Raw genomic sequence first — 16990 nt, forward strand, 5'->3', positions numbered from 1 at the left:
GGTGCAACAGTGAACACAGCAATTTGCAGCAGATTTCAATTCATGGATTTATTTTACTGTTATCAGTAGTGGTAGTTCAGAGTCCTACATTTAATCTTACGTTCTGTTATTATAACGTGTATATTTATGTATATGCACATATATATAAGTGAAAATGTTTAACAAATAACTTCACTTTTCCAAAGTAAGAAGTTGGTTTTTTTGATAGCAAATATTTTTGAGTGTGAGCAGTAATTTAACTCCTTTTCTGATTGTGAATAATGTTTACAAGTGTGTGTGTGTGTGTGAGAGAGAGAGAGAGAGAGAGAAATAATGTAAACATTGCATAATAGCCTTAACAAGAAGAGAAATGGAATTAACTTTTCCTAAAATTAAACAGTGTTTCTCTGGAAGGAAACAGAACTGTAATTTTTGAAATGCTGAAAGCTAAGGAAAAAAAGAAGAGGCAGTTTAGGAGGTGGAGGGATTGGCATGGGGAAGATTAAAGTCACCTTGTCTGTGTCGCTTGGCAGGGAGGAGCACAAAGCAGGATGCACTGACCAGTTATTTCTCAAGGAACAGTGACAACAAAGACGTAGAGGGGTTTAGAATAATGCCAGAGGTGCACATGAAAATTAGATTTTTGCCTAGACTTGCAGCAGAGGTTTCTCACTGAAGTGCCTGCTTCATGTGAGCTTCCTTGCACAGAGCAGTCAGTTCTGTGCCCAGCGCACAAGCGGGGATTGAGCACGGAGCAGCTCTGCACAGCAAAGCTGAAGGAGGGAGCTCCTGGCCAAGCTTTTACATTTTTGTTATGCATAGAATTAAAGTGAAGGTAATTCACTAAGACACAGGTTTCATTGAGCTTGGTTTGCAGGAAATCATTGTAAAAATTCTGGAATATGTTTAGTTTGCAATTTGTAGTAGAGGCATTAAAACATATTTGACATCGTTTTGCTTTAAAGGAAGAGTTACGTACACCTCTGAGTCCTGATTCTGTAAATTCACAGGAAGCCATCCCCCACTGAACGAATGGCTGCTCACATTCAGTGTCCCAAAAAAAAGGACTCTCGGATTGGGATTGCCTGGTTCAAAACCCTGTGAGATCACCGGGCTTGTTTCCATTGGTTTCAGTTGGACCCCACGGCAGAGAGGAATCTTGGTTTTAAAGTTCACAATTACAGAAGCAAAAACAAATTACACCTTTCAACTGTTCTTCCCTGCCCGCAAGCACATTGCAAACAAATGACAAAGCACTTGGGGAGGAAGGCTTGGCCACAGCGAGCCTGCCAACAAGCCGGTTCCTACTTGCTGCCGAGGCACAATAAAACAGTCTGCCCGAGCATGAGGAGGCTTTAAAAGCCTAAGAACAAGGCCGTTCAAAAAGACTTGGAGACAAACAGGAATGAGCAGAATCTTCTTCCCCTCCTTCACCTTCTCTTGAGAACTTCCTGGGAAAAAAGTTTTCCGTGACCAGGAGGGCCGGGCAGTGAGCAGAAGCTGAGCCCTGTTTCCCTCAGGGCTTTTGAAAGGTGTGCTTGTTCATAAAGCAAGGATTTGAAGACTGGAATGGCCTCAGTGAAGTCGAATGTTGTAGTTTCTTTGGCTCTTTCTGTGCTGGTGTCCCTGCAGCCACCGGGCAGAGCCGCATGCCCGCGGTGTGCGGTGAGTGCTGCTCAGCACGCTCTGACAGCCGCACTGCGCACAGAGCAGTCAGTTCCCTCACCATCCTCAGGGAACGTGTTTAAAATGGATATATGAGGGCTGTTCTGGATGAGCAAGTTCCAAGTTTGCACCAAACCCGATGTGCTGCAGTGTGCCCTCCTTGGCGGGGCAGAGATGCTTTAGCGGCGGGTTGGACCTGGTGATTCCCGGAGGACTCTTCCAACCCCTACAATACTGTGATTCTTTGCATGGGGAAATATGGAAGGGAAAAAGCAATAGAAGTTCAGATGCAAACCACTTACCAATTTATATTTAGTCAACTCCCGCTGCTCATGGGTGCCTACTGCCTTACTGTTGTTTGGGAATGGAAGTAGCGATAGCGCGTTGTAATGCTGGATTTGGACCATGACTCTGTGGCTGTTGGAAGCACTGAGCTATCAGCAGTTTGAGTTCATTCTTGGCCCCGCAGCCAGAACATTTGCAAACTGACAAGGCCAAACCAAATGGTAAATTTCCTCAGCCTTTTTTTTGTCAGCAGGATTTTTTGGCAGGGGGTGGGTTCTTCATGAAGCAGTCTTTTTTACCAGTGCTTCGTGGTGGTTGTTAAAGGGAAACTGCTGCTTATTTGCTATGGGGTAAAATGATACCACATTCTTTTCCCAAGCCAACGTTTAAATCCTTCTGCCAACAGATATGACAGCTCTGCGAGTGCAGCTCCAAAGGTGGAAGAAATGGCAACGGTAAGTAGCAGACTGACTCTATTCCCAGCAGTGTTTAAATCCCAGGCTTTTCAAATACTAACGCCCTTCGTTTAGGCTGTTGGGGTAATACCTGTTTGAGCAGTGTTCTTCCAGTTCTTGTTTTAAACACTGAGTAAAACGTGTTGTGAATCTGTTGGTGGCAATGCAGTGAACTCACCCAATAAACCACAGGCTCCAGCTCTCTCCTAATGATGAAACAACTGCAAGAATAAGTTCATAGACCAAAATCTTCACATGTTTTGGCAGTTGTAATTGAAGTACAAGCAGATCAAAACTCGCTTGGAATAAATAGTTTATTTACTTAGTTTTTCTTCATTTGTGCAATAGTGAAAAACAGTAGCTGGTATGGGCAGGAAGTGAGCTAGAGCCTGCTCCTGCACCATTTCCATGCACAGAATTCACATGTAAATATGAATTTTGACAGTAGGAAATTATCTTTTGACTGAATGTTCCACACTATAAGCAACCTCAATTCAAACATGAAAAAAACAAATTTATATGAGATGTAATTTATGTGTTCTCTGTTGAAATAAACAGATTTCCTCCAAGGATGATATTTGTTATTTTAATTACTTTATTGCCCTGTATTACTAACATGTCTTTCCTCCTCTTCAATTGTATGGTATAACCACAGAGGAGACTAAGAATGTGTACAGTATGTAATCAAAGGTATAGAGGAGGTAAATTAGCCACCACCCTTCTCTCAGACTTCAAAAACAAAGGGATGATCTTTAGTAATATGTGACGGAGACAGATCTCATAAAGATTCATGGAATCCTGACTATTGTATAAATAGTGTATTACGGCTAAAATATTATAAATATTGAGAACTAAAAAGTAGTAAGGGGTTTAATTAAAAAAATGGGGAAGGAGCTCAGCTAAAATAAAGCAGCAGTTCAGCAGCTGTCTGCACTTTTCTCACCTGAGAACGGGAGCTGAAAGAACTGCGGATGGGACACGAACCTCTCCAGCTTGGCACAGAAGCTGCACTCAGAACAATGGGGAAGAGGGGAACATTTGTCCTGCTTCTAAGGTCATTTATCACAGCCTCTCAAAATGGCTTTGGTGTAGTAGCAGTGTGGTAGATCAGTGTGGAAAGAGAAAATCTGCAATCTGAAAATTGACTGTGGTAATTGATAATTAAATTTCTTTAGGGAGATCAACTTGCAGATTTTAAAATGTGTTGATCAAGAAAAAAGCACTTAGGAAGTCTTAAGTGAAGAGATAAGATGCAGAAAAGATGCATGTGGAAAAAAATAAGTAAATGACACCCCTAATTATTCGTAACTAATGTATCCAAAACATACAACAATACCAGGACCAGATGAGAAAATCTTCTACATGAGTAAGAGCCTCCAAAATGGATGCAATTTTACAAAAGCTTAGTTGTATATTTTAATAACATAGCACTTAATCTTAAAAAGAATTTTGGACCCACTAAGAATTTACTGATGTCTGTGGTTTGTGACATGCTTTGTGATGTGACATGATGCTTGGGATTAGAACCCACACTTAGAACTAAAATCACATTGCCTTACATTTTTTAACAGGCTGAAACAAGCAATGCCCCAGTGTCAGCTGATACAAGTGGTCATTCTTTTGATGGAAAACAAAATGAAGTGGTGGAAGAGAGTACCCAGGAGTGGAACGAACAGCTAGAGAAGGAGTTTTTCAGTGGTAAGTGTATGTGCTAACTTTGTTCTAATATTATTGTTGCCAGAGGTGACTGTGGTGACTAGTTTCTGAGATTTTCTGCGAAAGCATAGGCTGCAAAGATATGACTCATTACTTTCTGGTGTAGTGGCTACTTTTTGCTGACTTCGTCTGCTCTGACATAGACTTTAAGATGGGTCATCTTTCCCTGTTAGACATCCTGTATGTCATACCATAAGGATTCAGTTCAGAAGAAACACATCTGATTGTGTACATTTCTCTCTGTTTAGTCTGACAGAAGTCTCTATTGCTTTCTTTAGAGGTAGACCTATAGTTATGGGAGAGGAGTTTCATGCCAGTTTCCTGCTTATGTGATTTTGATAATGAACCACTGTGCCTGCTTTTATGCATTGTAAAGCGCCAAGCCACAGAAGCAAGAGGCACTAAGGCCTTCAGTTACCTTTCTGGGAACTGTCACAGAATCATTTCTTGCCAGTTCTTTTTTTTCTTTCTGCTGAGAAGCGAGGCAAGATCAGAGCCAGTTTAGAGGAGTACTGCCATCCAGAATTCCAACAAGAGCTCACAGCTGAGATTTAAAGCGTGATCAGGAAGTAGTGGGTGAGCTGGCAGTACTGGAAGAGGAGAGCACTGTGTGGTGCACAGTGGTTCTCCTGAAACTCACATACCCATCACTGCTCCTGCACATCGGTCAGAGCTGTGCGCACTTGCCTGCTGACAGAAGAACTCTACATAGCTTAGCTCAGAACGGAAGACTGGGAAATAACTCCTCTATTTTCTTGTACTAAACTGGCTCTTTCGGGATTCCTCTCTTCTGTGCTGAAGAGAAACTTAGAAAAACAGAAAAAATTGTTCCTTTTTATTCCACCTGTACATCCCTAACAATGCTTTCTTAATGATTCAGTATGATTAGCAGAGATTTGTATTGACTGATCAGTCAGTCTTTTTATTTGACTGGGTTAAAAAATGCTGTAACAAAACAGCCAAATCCATTTGTTGTTCTGTCTCATGTCTTCTGTATTTTAAAATATAGGAAGAATACAATCAGCATAATTATTTAAAAAAAAAAACACTTCAAATATGTTGCTGTTAATTAGTCTCATGACTGAAGGTCTTGATTAACTGAACTGCATAGTGTTTAATTCCTGTTCACGAGACTCTCTATAATTACAGCTTTGATGCTAGAATGTTTCACAGGTTCCTAACTATTTCCTTACCTTATTTTATCTGGAAAATGCCATCTTCATTGTTCATTCTAGAGTAAGTAGCAAGCAACAGTTTATTGAAGAACTTCTTTTCCAAATGAAACAAATCGGTCTTGTGAAACTACTGAATATGCTTGTCGCATGGCTTGCAGAAATTTGCGTTCCCTTCCACTAAGACCATGGCTGTATGTTGTGGTCACACAGAGGGTTCCGTGTTTACTTACAAGCATTGTGAAATCTTTTCAGGGATATTTGCTTACAGACTAGATTTGGGAAGTTTGCCCATACACAGGCATTTAGGTAGTGAGAAAGAACTTCACACTGTTTTGGTTTTCTTCTAAATAACATAAAGCCTAACATTTACATCAAAAGCAGTTTTGAGATTAGTCCAGAAGCAGTGCTTTTTTTTTTTGTTCTTGTATTCATAATGAGTGGCCACTGAAAGGTCCTGTGGAATAACGCACAGTTTGGAAACAGCTTTCAGTACTGAGAAGCTGACTCCTTTCAAAACCGGTTTTAATGTAGTACTTTTTAAACATAGTCAGAATATTATTACAGAAAGCAAAATCAAGTATTTGTTTTTCTTGTGCAGTTCTAAGTGATCTAGATGACCAGCTGGCCCAGGAGCAATCCCAAGATCCATTGGACAGGACAGTTTCTACTAGCAGTGTATCAAATGTGCAGTACAACAATCAAGACGCCTTCTCTACTTCAAGGAGACACACTGCTAATCGAGGGCAACTCAGAAATGACTGGAGTGACATACCCAGCACGTTTTTCCCAGATGGACTGAGAACGATAAGAGCCAAAGATGAACACAAGATCATCATCAGACCAAGGAAGTTGCACAGTGCATATATAAACTGGCAACGGACAGCCTTTCAAGACGATTTTAAATACAGTGATCCAGCCGATAGAAATTCTCATCTGCGAAGCAGCAGGCTGCCTTCCGTTTCTTTTGGGCGGTCTTCAGAAGGTAGTTTGTACCCTCCTTCCATAACACAGAACAGTGGATTTAGGCACAAGAGTTACATGGACAGGGGTACAGCTGGCAGAAGTTACTCGGTATGTTCCCTCCGGCAATGCCCGTCATCGGTATCTTCTGACCAACTATCAGCATCTAGTTTACAGTGTCCATTGGCAAGGGAGAACAATGGCTTTGTACCGAGGTTTGGTCGACAAAACCCAAAAAGAATTCCTTTGTCTTCTATTGTATGGAACAATACACCAGACTCTCCTGGGCAAAGATCGACTCAAGAAAAGATGTTTAGAACCCAGTCCCTGATGGAGTTTCATGCTACAGACCATGGCAGATATCCTAGCTCTTTGCAAGAAAATGAGAAATATGCATGTTACCACTCAAAACACCACTACAGGAGATCTATTTCAAGCAGTAATTGCTTCAGTAGAACTAGTTGCCCTGACAAAGCCACTTCTCCATTGTCCTTTGATAACTGGGAAAATTATCCATTTTACCAATCAGAAAGTAATCTTTCTAGATCATACTGTAGAGATATTTCTTCTCATGGCAAGTTGTATGCAAACCACAAAAATTCTCCGTATGGAAAGAAAGAGAGCTATCTTTCGTGGACTGATATTCCTCAATACTACAATGATAATGTGTTTATTTCTCCTGATACCAGCTTTGAAGTGATGATGGCTAATTTAAATGACCAGCAGCTGGCATATACAAGAAATGCCAAGTTTGCTTCCCAGCACTTGCAAAATGACTTTCACGTGTATTCTTCAGAAAATATGAATATTAAAACAATAACAAGAAGTACAGGTAGAGCTTTTTCAGAATTCAGTGAAGGCTGTCAGCCTTGGCTAAGCTATAACTCTTTAGTTTCTTCTTCTGTTGTCAGAAGCGATGAATCTGTCTCACCTAATTTGAAGGACCAAACAACACCTACAGGACTGAACAGGAATTCAGTCATTACCCAGAGAAGTACTAAGGTGGGCATTACACAGCTAGAAAAGGCTGAATGTGGGAAACTGCCAGATGAAGCGGATACTAAAGACACGCCCTTACAGTCTCTTTCTCAACAAGGAGATACAAACTACATCAATACCCAGAGTTTTCCCTCAAGCAGCTCTGCTTTTGCCATATTGCAGAACGATACATCTCTCTTTAACTCACTGAGATCAAAGAGACAAACCCAAGTCAGTGCCAGAGCAAATACTGCAAGAATGGATGCATTGAACAGCAATAAAAGAAATGTACAAATGAAGGACAATAATTGCACACCCAACAGTGTATTCAGTCAGTCTCCCAGTACTTTGCCAGTGAATGAGAGCAAAAAGGAATCTTTTCTTCCAAGCCAGAAAGAATGGGAACATAATCTGCACTATGCGAGAAGAGAAAGTGTCAAACAGGATCATCAGACTGCAGAAGCAGTTAAGCAAGCTGCCCCAGAGGGACAGTCTGCACAGCTGAATGCTGCTGCTGCTCCATCCACTGAAAAACCAGCAAACTGTCAAGGCCTGTCCTCCTGGCCTCCTGACTGTTCATCTAATTCCTCACAAAGTTCACCACCAGCACTTGATCACGGAGTTGAAAAAACAGCTCAAGTGAGCGGAATGGGTGTTACCAAAAAGACTTCACAGAAAACACCACAAAATACAAGCACTTTAGTTGCTAAGGACTGTAGCGGACAATTCAATACGAGTTCTCCACAGCAGGGAAATTCTGGGAGTACTTACACACACAGTTTTGATGGAGATCCCAAGACCCCTGAACATAGTTTAAATTATTTTTGCCTTGAAAAAGAAAGTGGAAAAATAGGGTATCATTCACCTTGTACTGAAAGGCTTCACAAGCAAGACAGCTTGCTGAGACATACCAGTAGCTGCAGCATCACTGATTCCCCAAGGAGAAGCAGCCTCAGATCCTCTGATCCACTTGTTATTTATTACACTTTACCGAGAAAATCAGCTAGCATTGCTGGTAGTATTATGTCAGATACACCCATCTCTTTCCCTAGAGAAAATAGAAGAAGCATGTATGATTGTTTAAGGTCTGAAACTCCAAGTGGAGCTTATTCCTTTTGTTCTAGTCAAAGAGATGTGTCTTGTTTAGACTCAAAACATTCCTTTTTAAGGTCAGCACCATTAGATGTTGCTGCAAGCAACAGAGAGAAAGATTACCCCGGTCCTTTAACTGGAAGCGCTAATGATTCGGCAAGAGGCAACACATCAGTTGAGCTGACAGACAGATGTAAACATCTAAGCAAAAGAGAATCCTTTGTGTTTTCAGATTGTAAGGAAAGGGGAAGCGGTTTGCAGAAATATAAAACTACAAGCACATTTACAGTGTGTGTTGATGAAGATCATGTCAAGTACCATGAGCTAGTTTCAATTTATTACACGTTGCCACGGAGGCATTCCAAAACGTTTTGTAACCTCTTTAGGGATAATACAGAGGATGCAGATTTATCTCTTCCCAGCGAAAATTCTCAGTCACCAAGAATACAAAAAAAGAAGAATGAAGGTCACGTGAGTTTAGCAAATGTTTTTTTCCCCAGTACTTCGGAAAAAGAGATGCCTTCCTGTTCTTCTGACCAAGCACCTTCAGCTCTGGTCACACCTCAGAAGTTAGAATCGCAGAAATTAGTTCACAGTGAAGAAGAGAATTCCCACTTATCTCCTGGCTCTGAGAAGGTATGTACTTCCAAGTCAGTGAGCTTGGTAAATAATAGGAACGACAGTTCAACAGATCTTTCATCAACAGACAGTGTGCTTTCTGATGTGGCAACAAAAGCCATTTCTTTAGGTGGTCCACAATCCATTGCAATAGTGGCTAACTCGGGTAAAGGCCTTTCTGATGCTTCAAACAACCAAAATACAGAAATACATCTAAAAGAAAAGAAAGAAATTTCTCGAACAGCCACACCACTAACATCCACTTTACCAACCCCTCCCAAACCAAGCAGACCTTTAGAGAATCCCTTTTATTCTGCTTCAAAAAGTAAGAATAGTGTACAGAAGGGAAACTCTGCAAACTGCTCTCAGCCTGCTCCAGTAAGTACGAATAAAAATCAGAACAGTTTTCTCCTCCACATGAGAGAGAAGGGTTCTCATGGAAGGATCCACACGGAGTGTGCTGATGTGCCACTGCCCCCCGGGGAGGACAGAGGCAGGGGTAGTACCAAAGTGAAACAAGGAGTAAATTTCCCACACCAAACCACCCTTCTGTATAATAACAAAAGCAGCAGACTGCCGTTAAGAGCTGGCAGTTCAAGAAATAATGCAAAAAATTTAAGCTCTTGTAGCAAAATGCTTTCAGAATCTCAGAAGAAAGTACTTGAGATAAGCACGGCTTCCAGTGTTGATGGACTGCTTCAGCCAGATGAAGTGGTTAGTGCAGATACAGGTGAGTTAAAGAATTCTAAAATTAAAAAAGAGCAAAATTTGCAGAGTACTCAGATGAATATAGACTACAGTGGTTTGCAGGCATTAGAGAAGCACAGTGAAAGCAGCCTGGGCATTAACAGTAAAGACAAAATCTTCAGAGTTAAACAAGACCAAAAATTAACACAGAATATAGAAAATGAGAACAAGCTTCTCTCCGACTGCTCAAGAGACAAAGCCAAAGATATGGAAAAAAGGAAAAACAGACCATCAATTAAAAACAAACTGGCAGCTGTTTGCAAAACAAGTCGAAAATTTTCAAGTAAAAATTTACCTCCCAAACCACACATAGGTAATATTTTTTCACAGAATGATGGAAATGCCACTTCTTTAGAGGAGAGCATGTCCCCTGACTCACTGATTTCAGTAGATTGCCATCAGTCACTTCTGCAGTCTGAAACTGAAAATCAGAGTCACAGTCTGGACTCTGACAAGAACACACAAATACAAAAAACAGCTGAGACTAATAAGAGTGAAAACGCGAATGATCCTTCTTTGCTTGTTAACAACTTAAATTGGAGGTCTCTTACAAGCTCATATACCCAGAGGGAGGCCACCAGTCCCAAAAAACCAACAGTGAAAGTGGAAAATAGGCCAAGTCTTACAACCCTATCTCCAGATAAAGCATTAGCCACAAGAAATAAGAATTCCCAAACATCTGATCTCGGGTTAGAAAATACAAGCCAGCCCATCTCACCCAGTGCTGCTACACTGGACCCAACAGACGATGAGAAAAGAAGAGCTAGCAGCAGTGCTTGCACTACTCCCTTGTCACTTTTAACTGACAAAAACTCAAACACATTTATAAATAATTGCTTGCAGGCAGACATATGTCCAAAGCAGAACTTGACTTCTCAGGCAGTGCTTGCTGAGCATCGGAATGCCTCTGAATCCAACAGCTTAAGAAATGCAAACTTGCATAGCCAACTGTTGTGCAAGATGCGTGCGAAAAATCAGCATGAGCGTCACCTTTCTGAGAGCATTTGTGCTCAAGATTCCCACGAGACCTTCGCTTCTGGAAGCAACATTCTGCCAAAAGACAGTGTACATGGCAAGAGAAGCAAATCTTACTCAGAGGTGTTGTCCTGTGATGAAAACGAAAACTGGGCATCGGACGATGAAAGATGTGACAGTATGAGGAATCTGATGTATCCTTCTGTTGAATTTGGTATATTTGGCAAAGAACAACAATTGGCTTTCCTGGAAAATATCAAGAGGTCACTCACAGAAGGGCGATTGTGGAGACCTTGTCTTCTTAACAACCCAAGTGCTCTCCGAGATGGAGAGACTCCTTCCATAAACAGAGCGGAGCTTTTCAGCTCGAGTTCTGCTGGGAGCAAGGTATCCTCGGCTGCCTCATCACCCCGGGAGCTGCCTGACATCTATCAGGATGACCCAGCTGCTTACTCAGACTCGGACTCTGATACCACCACAGATGATGAATATTACCTGGATGAGATAGATAAAGAATCAGAACTATGACTGCCTGTGGTACGTAGATGGCAAGATAGTTCCTGGGCAGGCAAAAACATGTAACATACTTTGAGCCAGTTCTAGTGCTGCTGTAGAGCAGCGCTGAAATAGATAAATTCATGCTCTAGCTACATTTTCTCACAAGTCTTAATAGGAAAACAACAGGTTACATTGCTGATAAGCATTTTTCCGGCTCATTTACCAGACCAAACATAATAGTTCTGATCCATCCCACCTTGCCAACGCCCACACAAAATGCTCTAGAAGTGAATAACTTCACAGCAAATTTCACTACTGGAAAACAGTGAAACTGCTGACACAGATGAGCATGGAAATGCCTTTCAGATGTGCATGCTGGGAGATGCACAGCTGACACAGCTTTGGCTGCAGTTCAGGTGCATTGCCAGCTTCTGCCTTTGACTCAGGAGCACGTTAATTTGGATTAATAACCAGGCACTTTAAACCATGCAAAATGTAAAAAGATTGGTTTGAATGGTTTGAATGGTGAAGCTGTCCTAGCACTGAGAGGACAAATGCAGCGGATGCCCCTGGGGCTGCCGTGAGCCGGGCTGTGCCCGGTGAGCCGGTGCTACTGCTGCGCAGCACTCACTGGCCTTGTTTTCCCACCAAGTAAATAAAATGCCCTTTACCTTTTGCTAAATTAATACCTCTTTCCGGTAATTTCCCAAAATTCCCATTGCCACCATGGTACTTTCTATCCTTTGAACCAAAAGGCTGCGAATGGTTCCCTGTGGCTGTTGGTCAGCCGCACTAACAGACGTCGTGTTATAGCTCAGAGCTGCAGTGCACCCCTGGCCATTCCGTTCTCGCTGAGCTTTGATCTGTTTCTGTGTGAAATCACAGGGGCTTGCTGAGCCAGAAAATAGTATTTTTAAATAATTTTACATTTGTTACTACTTTAATAATTTCACATGTGGTCTAAAATGCTGATCCATATTTTTGATACACTTTTTAATTCAATAAAACTTCTGCAGGACTTAATTATATTTTTGTAACTGGAAGGACAATCTCCTGATGTTTTCAGATAATATATTATAAACAAGCAGTGCTTGTCTCACTTAATGCTGTAGAAGAAACTAAAAGATGAAAATATAAAAGGTAACTGGTATCCTTATTTTTTATATGTAAACTTCGTTAAAGAAGTGAGTCTCTAACTCAAATTTGTACTGACATCTAAGTATTATTGCTTTATACTGGGATAATTTGTCTTTTGTTGTACATAAAAGGACTAATATAAACTGTGTATTTATAGTCAGAATTTATGATACATCTGTCTTGGAAGAATGTAAGCGTACGCTGACATATACAATATTGGAAGGCAGTAACTACTGTGTAACTGTAATCTTGTAAAATGTCCTATTCTAAGGAGGGATTATGTTTTTCTGTAAATGGTTCTATGTGTTCAAGATCCCGTAGAGTAAGACAGTAAATCCAGCTGAGTGCCAGATGGTACGTTTCTGCAAAATGTTAATCTAACAACTGGGAAGACCAGCCGACATAAGTTAAAGGATAATAATATATATTTTTACAAGAGAAATAAATGGTCGTACAGTTTTACTTGACTGGAAGTGGATGGCTTAGAACATTTTTATTTGTAAATATTTTCTACTTCTTCAGTAGAAGTTGGATTAAGTTCTCACCTTGTTGGCATAAAAAAAAGTTTTTTCATTTGCTTTGCTGTTTGTATACAGGAAATGAGGCAGCTTAATTTAATGTAAGTAAATAAAGAAAAGCAGCTTCTGGTAATAAATCAGTTGCACAATAATGCGGCCTGTCAAAGAGCTGTAATTGAATATTGACACCGAATGATGGTATTCTGTAAAGCAGTTATGTGAAAACAGGGAGAAAAATCCTTTGAGTAGCCATTAGCTCCATTCAGTTCAGCAGAACCAGATTTTGATACCTTTGCTCTTCCAAGCTTTTTCTTTGGCAAAAGTATATATTCTATACATGCTCATAATTTATAGGATTTTCATATCTAAAATAACTTGTTTGCAATAAACTTTATTCAAATGAATGAATATATTGGTACTGTGTTTATTCTTTCACTTACTGAGGACACTTTGGACTACTTAACCATTCTGTGTCCAGGCCTGGGGCCCCCAGCACAGAAAGGGTGTGGAGCTGTTGGAGGAGGTCCAGACAAGGGCCACGAAGATGATTAGAGGAGCACCTCTCCTATGAAGAAAGGTTGAGGGAATTGTGCTTGTTCAGCCTAGAGAAGAGAAGGCTCCGGGGAGACCTCATTGCAGCCTTTCAGTACTTGAAGGGAGCGTATAAGCAGGAGGGGGAGAGACTTTTTACACAATCTAATACTGATAGGACAAAGGGGGATGACTTTAAGCTTAAAGAGGGGAAATTTAGGTTAGATATTAGAAAAAATATTCTTTACTTGGAGGGAAGTGAGGCACTGGTACAGGCTGCCCTGAGAGATTGTGGATGCCCCATCCCTGGAAGCCCTCAAGGTCAGGCTGGATAGGACCCTGGGCATCCTGATCTGGTTGGTGGCAGCCCTGCCCATGGTGGGGGGTCAGAGCTCAATGATCTTAAAGATCCCTTCCAACCTAAGCCATTCTGTGATTTTATTATTGTTGACAGAGTGCTGCTGGTTCCATTTGCAGAGGTTTACAAGGAGCTGCCCAGCTTTTGTCCCTCACACCACTGTAGGCAAGGTGGCTGGAAGGCGGAGGGCCCTGTGTCACACGCACCAGGATGTGATGCCACTGAGAGATGCACATCATTGCCTGCCGTGCTGCTGGGTTGCAGCACTCAGCAGCTCACGAGCCTGTCAATTACCAGTTGACTTTAGTCTCCTGCCATTTGATGAGTCTCTGGTGTACCTTTTTGCAACAGCAGTAGTATTTTTACAGGAGGCATGTTAACGCCTTAGAGAGCCATATGCCTGTAGCTCACATTGAGGAGATGATACTCCACGTGGGGCCAAGAGTGGTGTTTGATGAGTAGTTTTACAAGGCAATGAGATCCACGTGAAAAATGCTTCAGCCAGAATTAGACCTTGCTGGAGACTCCCTGCCACGTGCAGCATGATGGTGTGTGATACTCACTGCTGAGTTTAAGCCTTAATTACTACAGCCAGTCCGTGTGGTACCTGAGCTCAGTGACACCATCCCTCAGCCTGGTTTCGTAAGGAAACACAGTTTCTGTGCTACAGTTCTGTTTATGTCTTTATCTTGCTACACCCATCATATCACTAATATAGCCAGAAGACCTGTGAACTTATCAACAAATCCGTGTCACTGGAAGGAAGGGGCAGAGAGCCCCTGGTTCATCACAGCAGTGCTCAGGCTGGGAGGGAGCTCAGGAGCCCTCTGGCTCAATCTCCTGCTCACAGCAGCTCAGCTCTGAGATCAGACTAGGCTGCTCAGGGCAGCGTCCAGCTGGGATTTATGCTTGTTGTCTCCCATCCTCCTGCCCTGCACCACCATGAAGAGCCTGTGAAAGTGCCCCTCTTCCAGTGAAAGGCTGTCCCTGATCCAGGCTGAGCTACCCACCTCCTCCAGCCTCTCCTCAAAGGGCAGGAGCTCCAGCCCCACCACCTCAGTGGCCTCACTTGAATTTGATCCAATTAATTCCTGTCTTGCACTGGGGAGCCCAGAAGTAGATGCAGCATCCAGATGCACCCCAGGAAGTGGAGTTGAGGGCATGACCACTTCCCTCAGCCTCTCATCACACTGCCATTATTGCTGAGCTGACTGGCTGCTGGCCCATGTCCCACTCACTGCCCACTGGGGCCCCTGGGCCTTGCCCTCAGAGCTGTTCCCAGTCAGTCACTCCCAGTCTGGACCAGCACAAGTGTGCCTCCATCACAGTCAAGGCACCAGGAGGCCCTGACCCTTTCTCTGCACCTCTCCTCACCCTGCCCACAGACCAGAACCCCATTTGAGCCCACCTAGGGCCGTCAGTCCCTGACACAGGGACACCATAGGATGTTGATCTCCAACTCCCCACTGCCCTGCTCTGCCAGGCCATGTGCCCGGCCAAGCTGGGCCCCATCAGTGGGCTGATGTGGCCCAGCTTTAGCCCAGTCCTTTTCCCATGGCCCTGCAGCCGTCCCAAGGCTGGGTCTGACTCTGGTTCACTTCACCAGGCCTGATCTTGATCTACAGATTGATGTCCCCACCAGGAGCCTGACCCAGTTGCCAGGCCTGACCCTGGGGATGAGCACCAGGGAGGGAGGCCATGGCATTGTTTTCACCCCCAGGGAGCAGCCTCCCCTTGCCACTCCCTGACAGCCATGTGCATGAATCTGTTGGATGTCTCAGCTGGAACCTCCAGCCTGCCTAGGTCCTTTGGGATGGCAGCCCTGTCCCTGAACATGCGAGTTGGTCCCCAAGTTTGGTGTCATCTGCAGACTTACTGACAGAGCATGCCATCATCCCATCCCCAGCCAGGTCCCTGTGGGACTGCTTGTTACCAGCCTTTGGGTACAGACGACCCATCAACCACAGCCTCGTAGCCTAAACAAGCATCCAGACAAATTTTTAATCATCCATCCAGATCATAACAGCCTACACTGGATACAAGACCATTGTGTTAGCCAGTGAAATCATTGCTAAACTGAGGATCTCAAGCTGCACCAGGGAAGGTTCAGGTTGGATATGAGGAAAAATTTCTTCTCAGAAGGAGTGGTGAGGCACTGGTATAGGCTGCACAGGGAGGTGGTAGAATCACCATCCCTGGAGGTGTTCAAGAAACATGGAGATGAGGCACTGAGGGCAATGGATTAGAGGGCATGGTGGGGATGGGCTGACAGTTGGACAGATGATCTTAGTGGTCATTCCAACCTTAATGATTCTATGATTCTATGACATTCAAGGTAAATTGCATGTGCTGCTCTGCCCTCACTGGCAGCCCCAGCCATTCCATTGCAGAGATGCTTGGGTGGGGCAGGCATCATTGGCTCTTGATCAGTGCACACTGACTGCTCCCAGCCACCACCTCTGCCCAGAAATGTGGTGGAGAGGGAAAGGAAAGCAGCAACTGGGGAGGGACTGGTTGGCCAATAAGCAAATAACTCCAAATTAGCACTATGCATGTTTTCTCTTGCCCACTGGGATCATCATACATGGTATGTTGCTGGAGGTCTGCGGTTACCTGGGGTGAGGGAGCTTGGGAGACCAAAGACAACAGCAAGGAGGAAACCAGACTCAGTAACTCCACTTTCAAAGAACCTGTTTGTCATTGTCTGTATGCATGGAGACTTGAGGTTCATGATATTCAAAACCAAGCGGCATTCATTCGTGCTGTCATTGTTTTGCATCTGAAAAATCCAGGCTGGCATGGAAGCTTCATTTACCTTCCTTACAGTCTCATATGCCCTGCATCCACCAGCACCTTCACCTCCTTACAGAATCATAGAATCATAGAATGGTTTGAGTTGGAAGAGACCTTTAAGATCATCTAGTTCCAACCCCATTCAAGCCTTGAATGCTTCCAGGGAAGCAAAGACACTTCTGGTAAAAATGATATAACTTTAGGAGACAAACCATCAGAGGTGTTTCCTGTTTCCACCATGTAAAATTTACAAAATTGCTTTGTTTTGCAAAACTTTTAATTTTCTAGAGAACAATGCCACTTCCCCTTCCAGCGCTGACGGGACCCAACCGCAGCGCGCAGAGGTCAGGAGGCCAGTGCACGCTCCGGCTCTGCTCTGCAGCTGACTTGTAAGACGCCGGTAACGTGTTGCTGGGGGCCAGCCTACAGCTACTTCTTCAGAGAGCCCCGGCTCGGGGCGGGCCGCGCTGCCACTCAGCCGCGGGCCTCGCCCGGCCCCGGCCCCCTCGG

The 16990-nt window shown here is 43.3% G+C and overlaps 1 protein-coding gene across 4 annotated transcripts in view; it reads left to right on the top strand.

The window, feature by feature from the left end:
- EXPH5 (exophilin 5) overlaps positions 1-13206 on the top strand; it is a 36980-nt gene extending 23774 nt beyond the window's left edge. For all 4 annotated transcript variants that reach the window (XM_021380270.1, XM_021380260.1, XM_021380253.1 and 1 more), the window contains 3 exons: positions 2336-2384; positions 3956-4082; positions 5874-13206. In XM_021380270.1, coding sequence (XP_021235945.1) covers positions 2336-2384; positions 3956-4082; positions 5874-11173 — 5476 coding nt within the window. In that variant the 3' untranslated portion in view covers positions 11174-13206. The remainder of the gene's footprint in view (positions 1-2335; positions 2385-3955; positions 4083-5873) is intronic.

The sequence above is a fragment of the Numida meleagris genome, chromosome 1 (genome assembly GCF_002078875.1).
Source record: "Numida meleagris isolate 19003 breed g44 Domestic line chromosome 1, NumMel1.0, whole genome shotgun sequence".
Classification (NCBI taxonomy): domain Eukaryota; kingdom Metazoa; phylum Chordata; class Aves; order Galliformes; family Numididae; genus Numida; species Numida meleagris.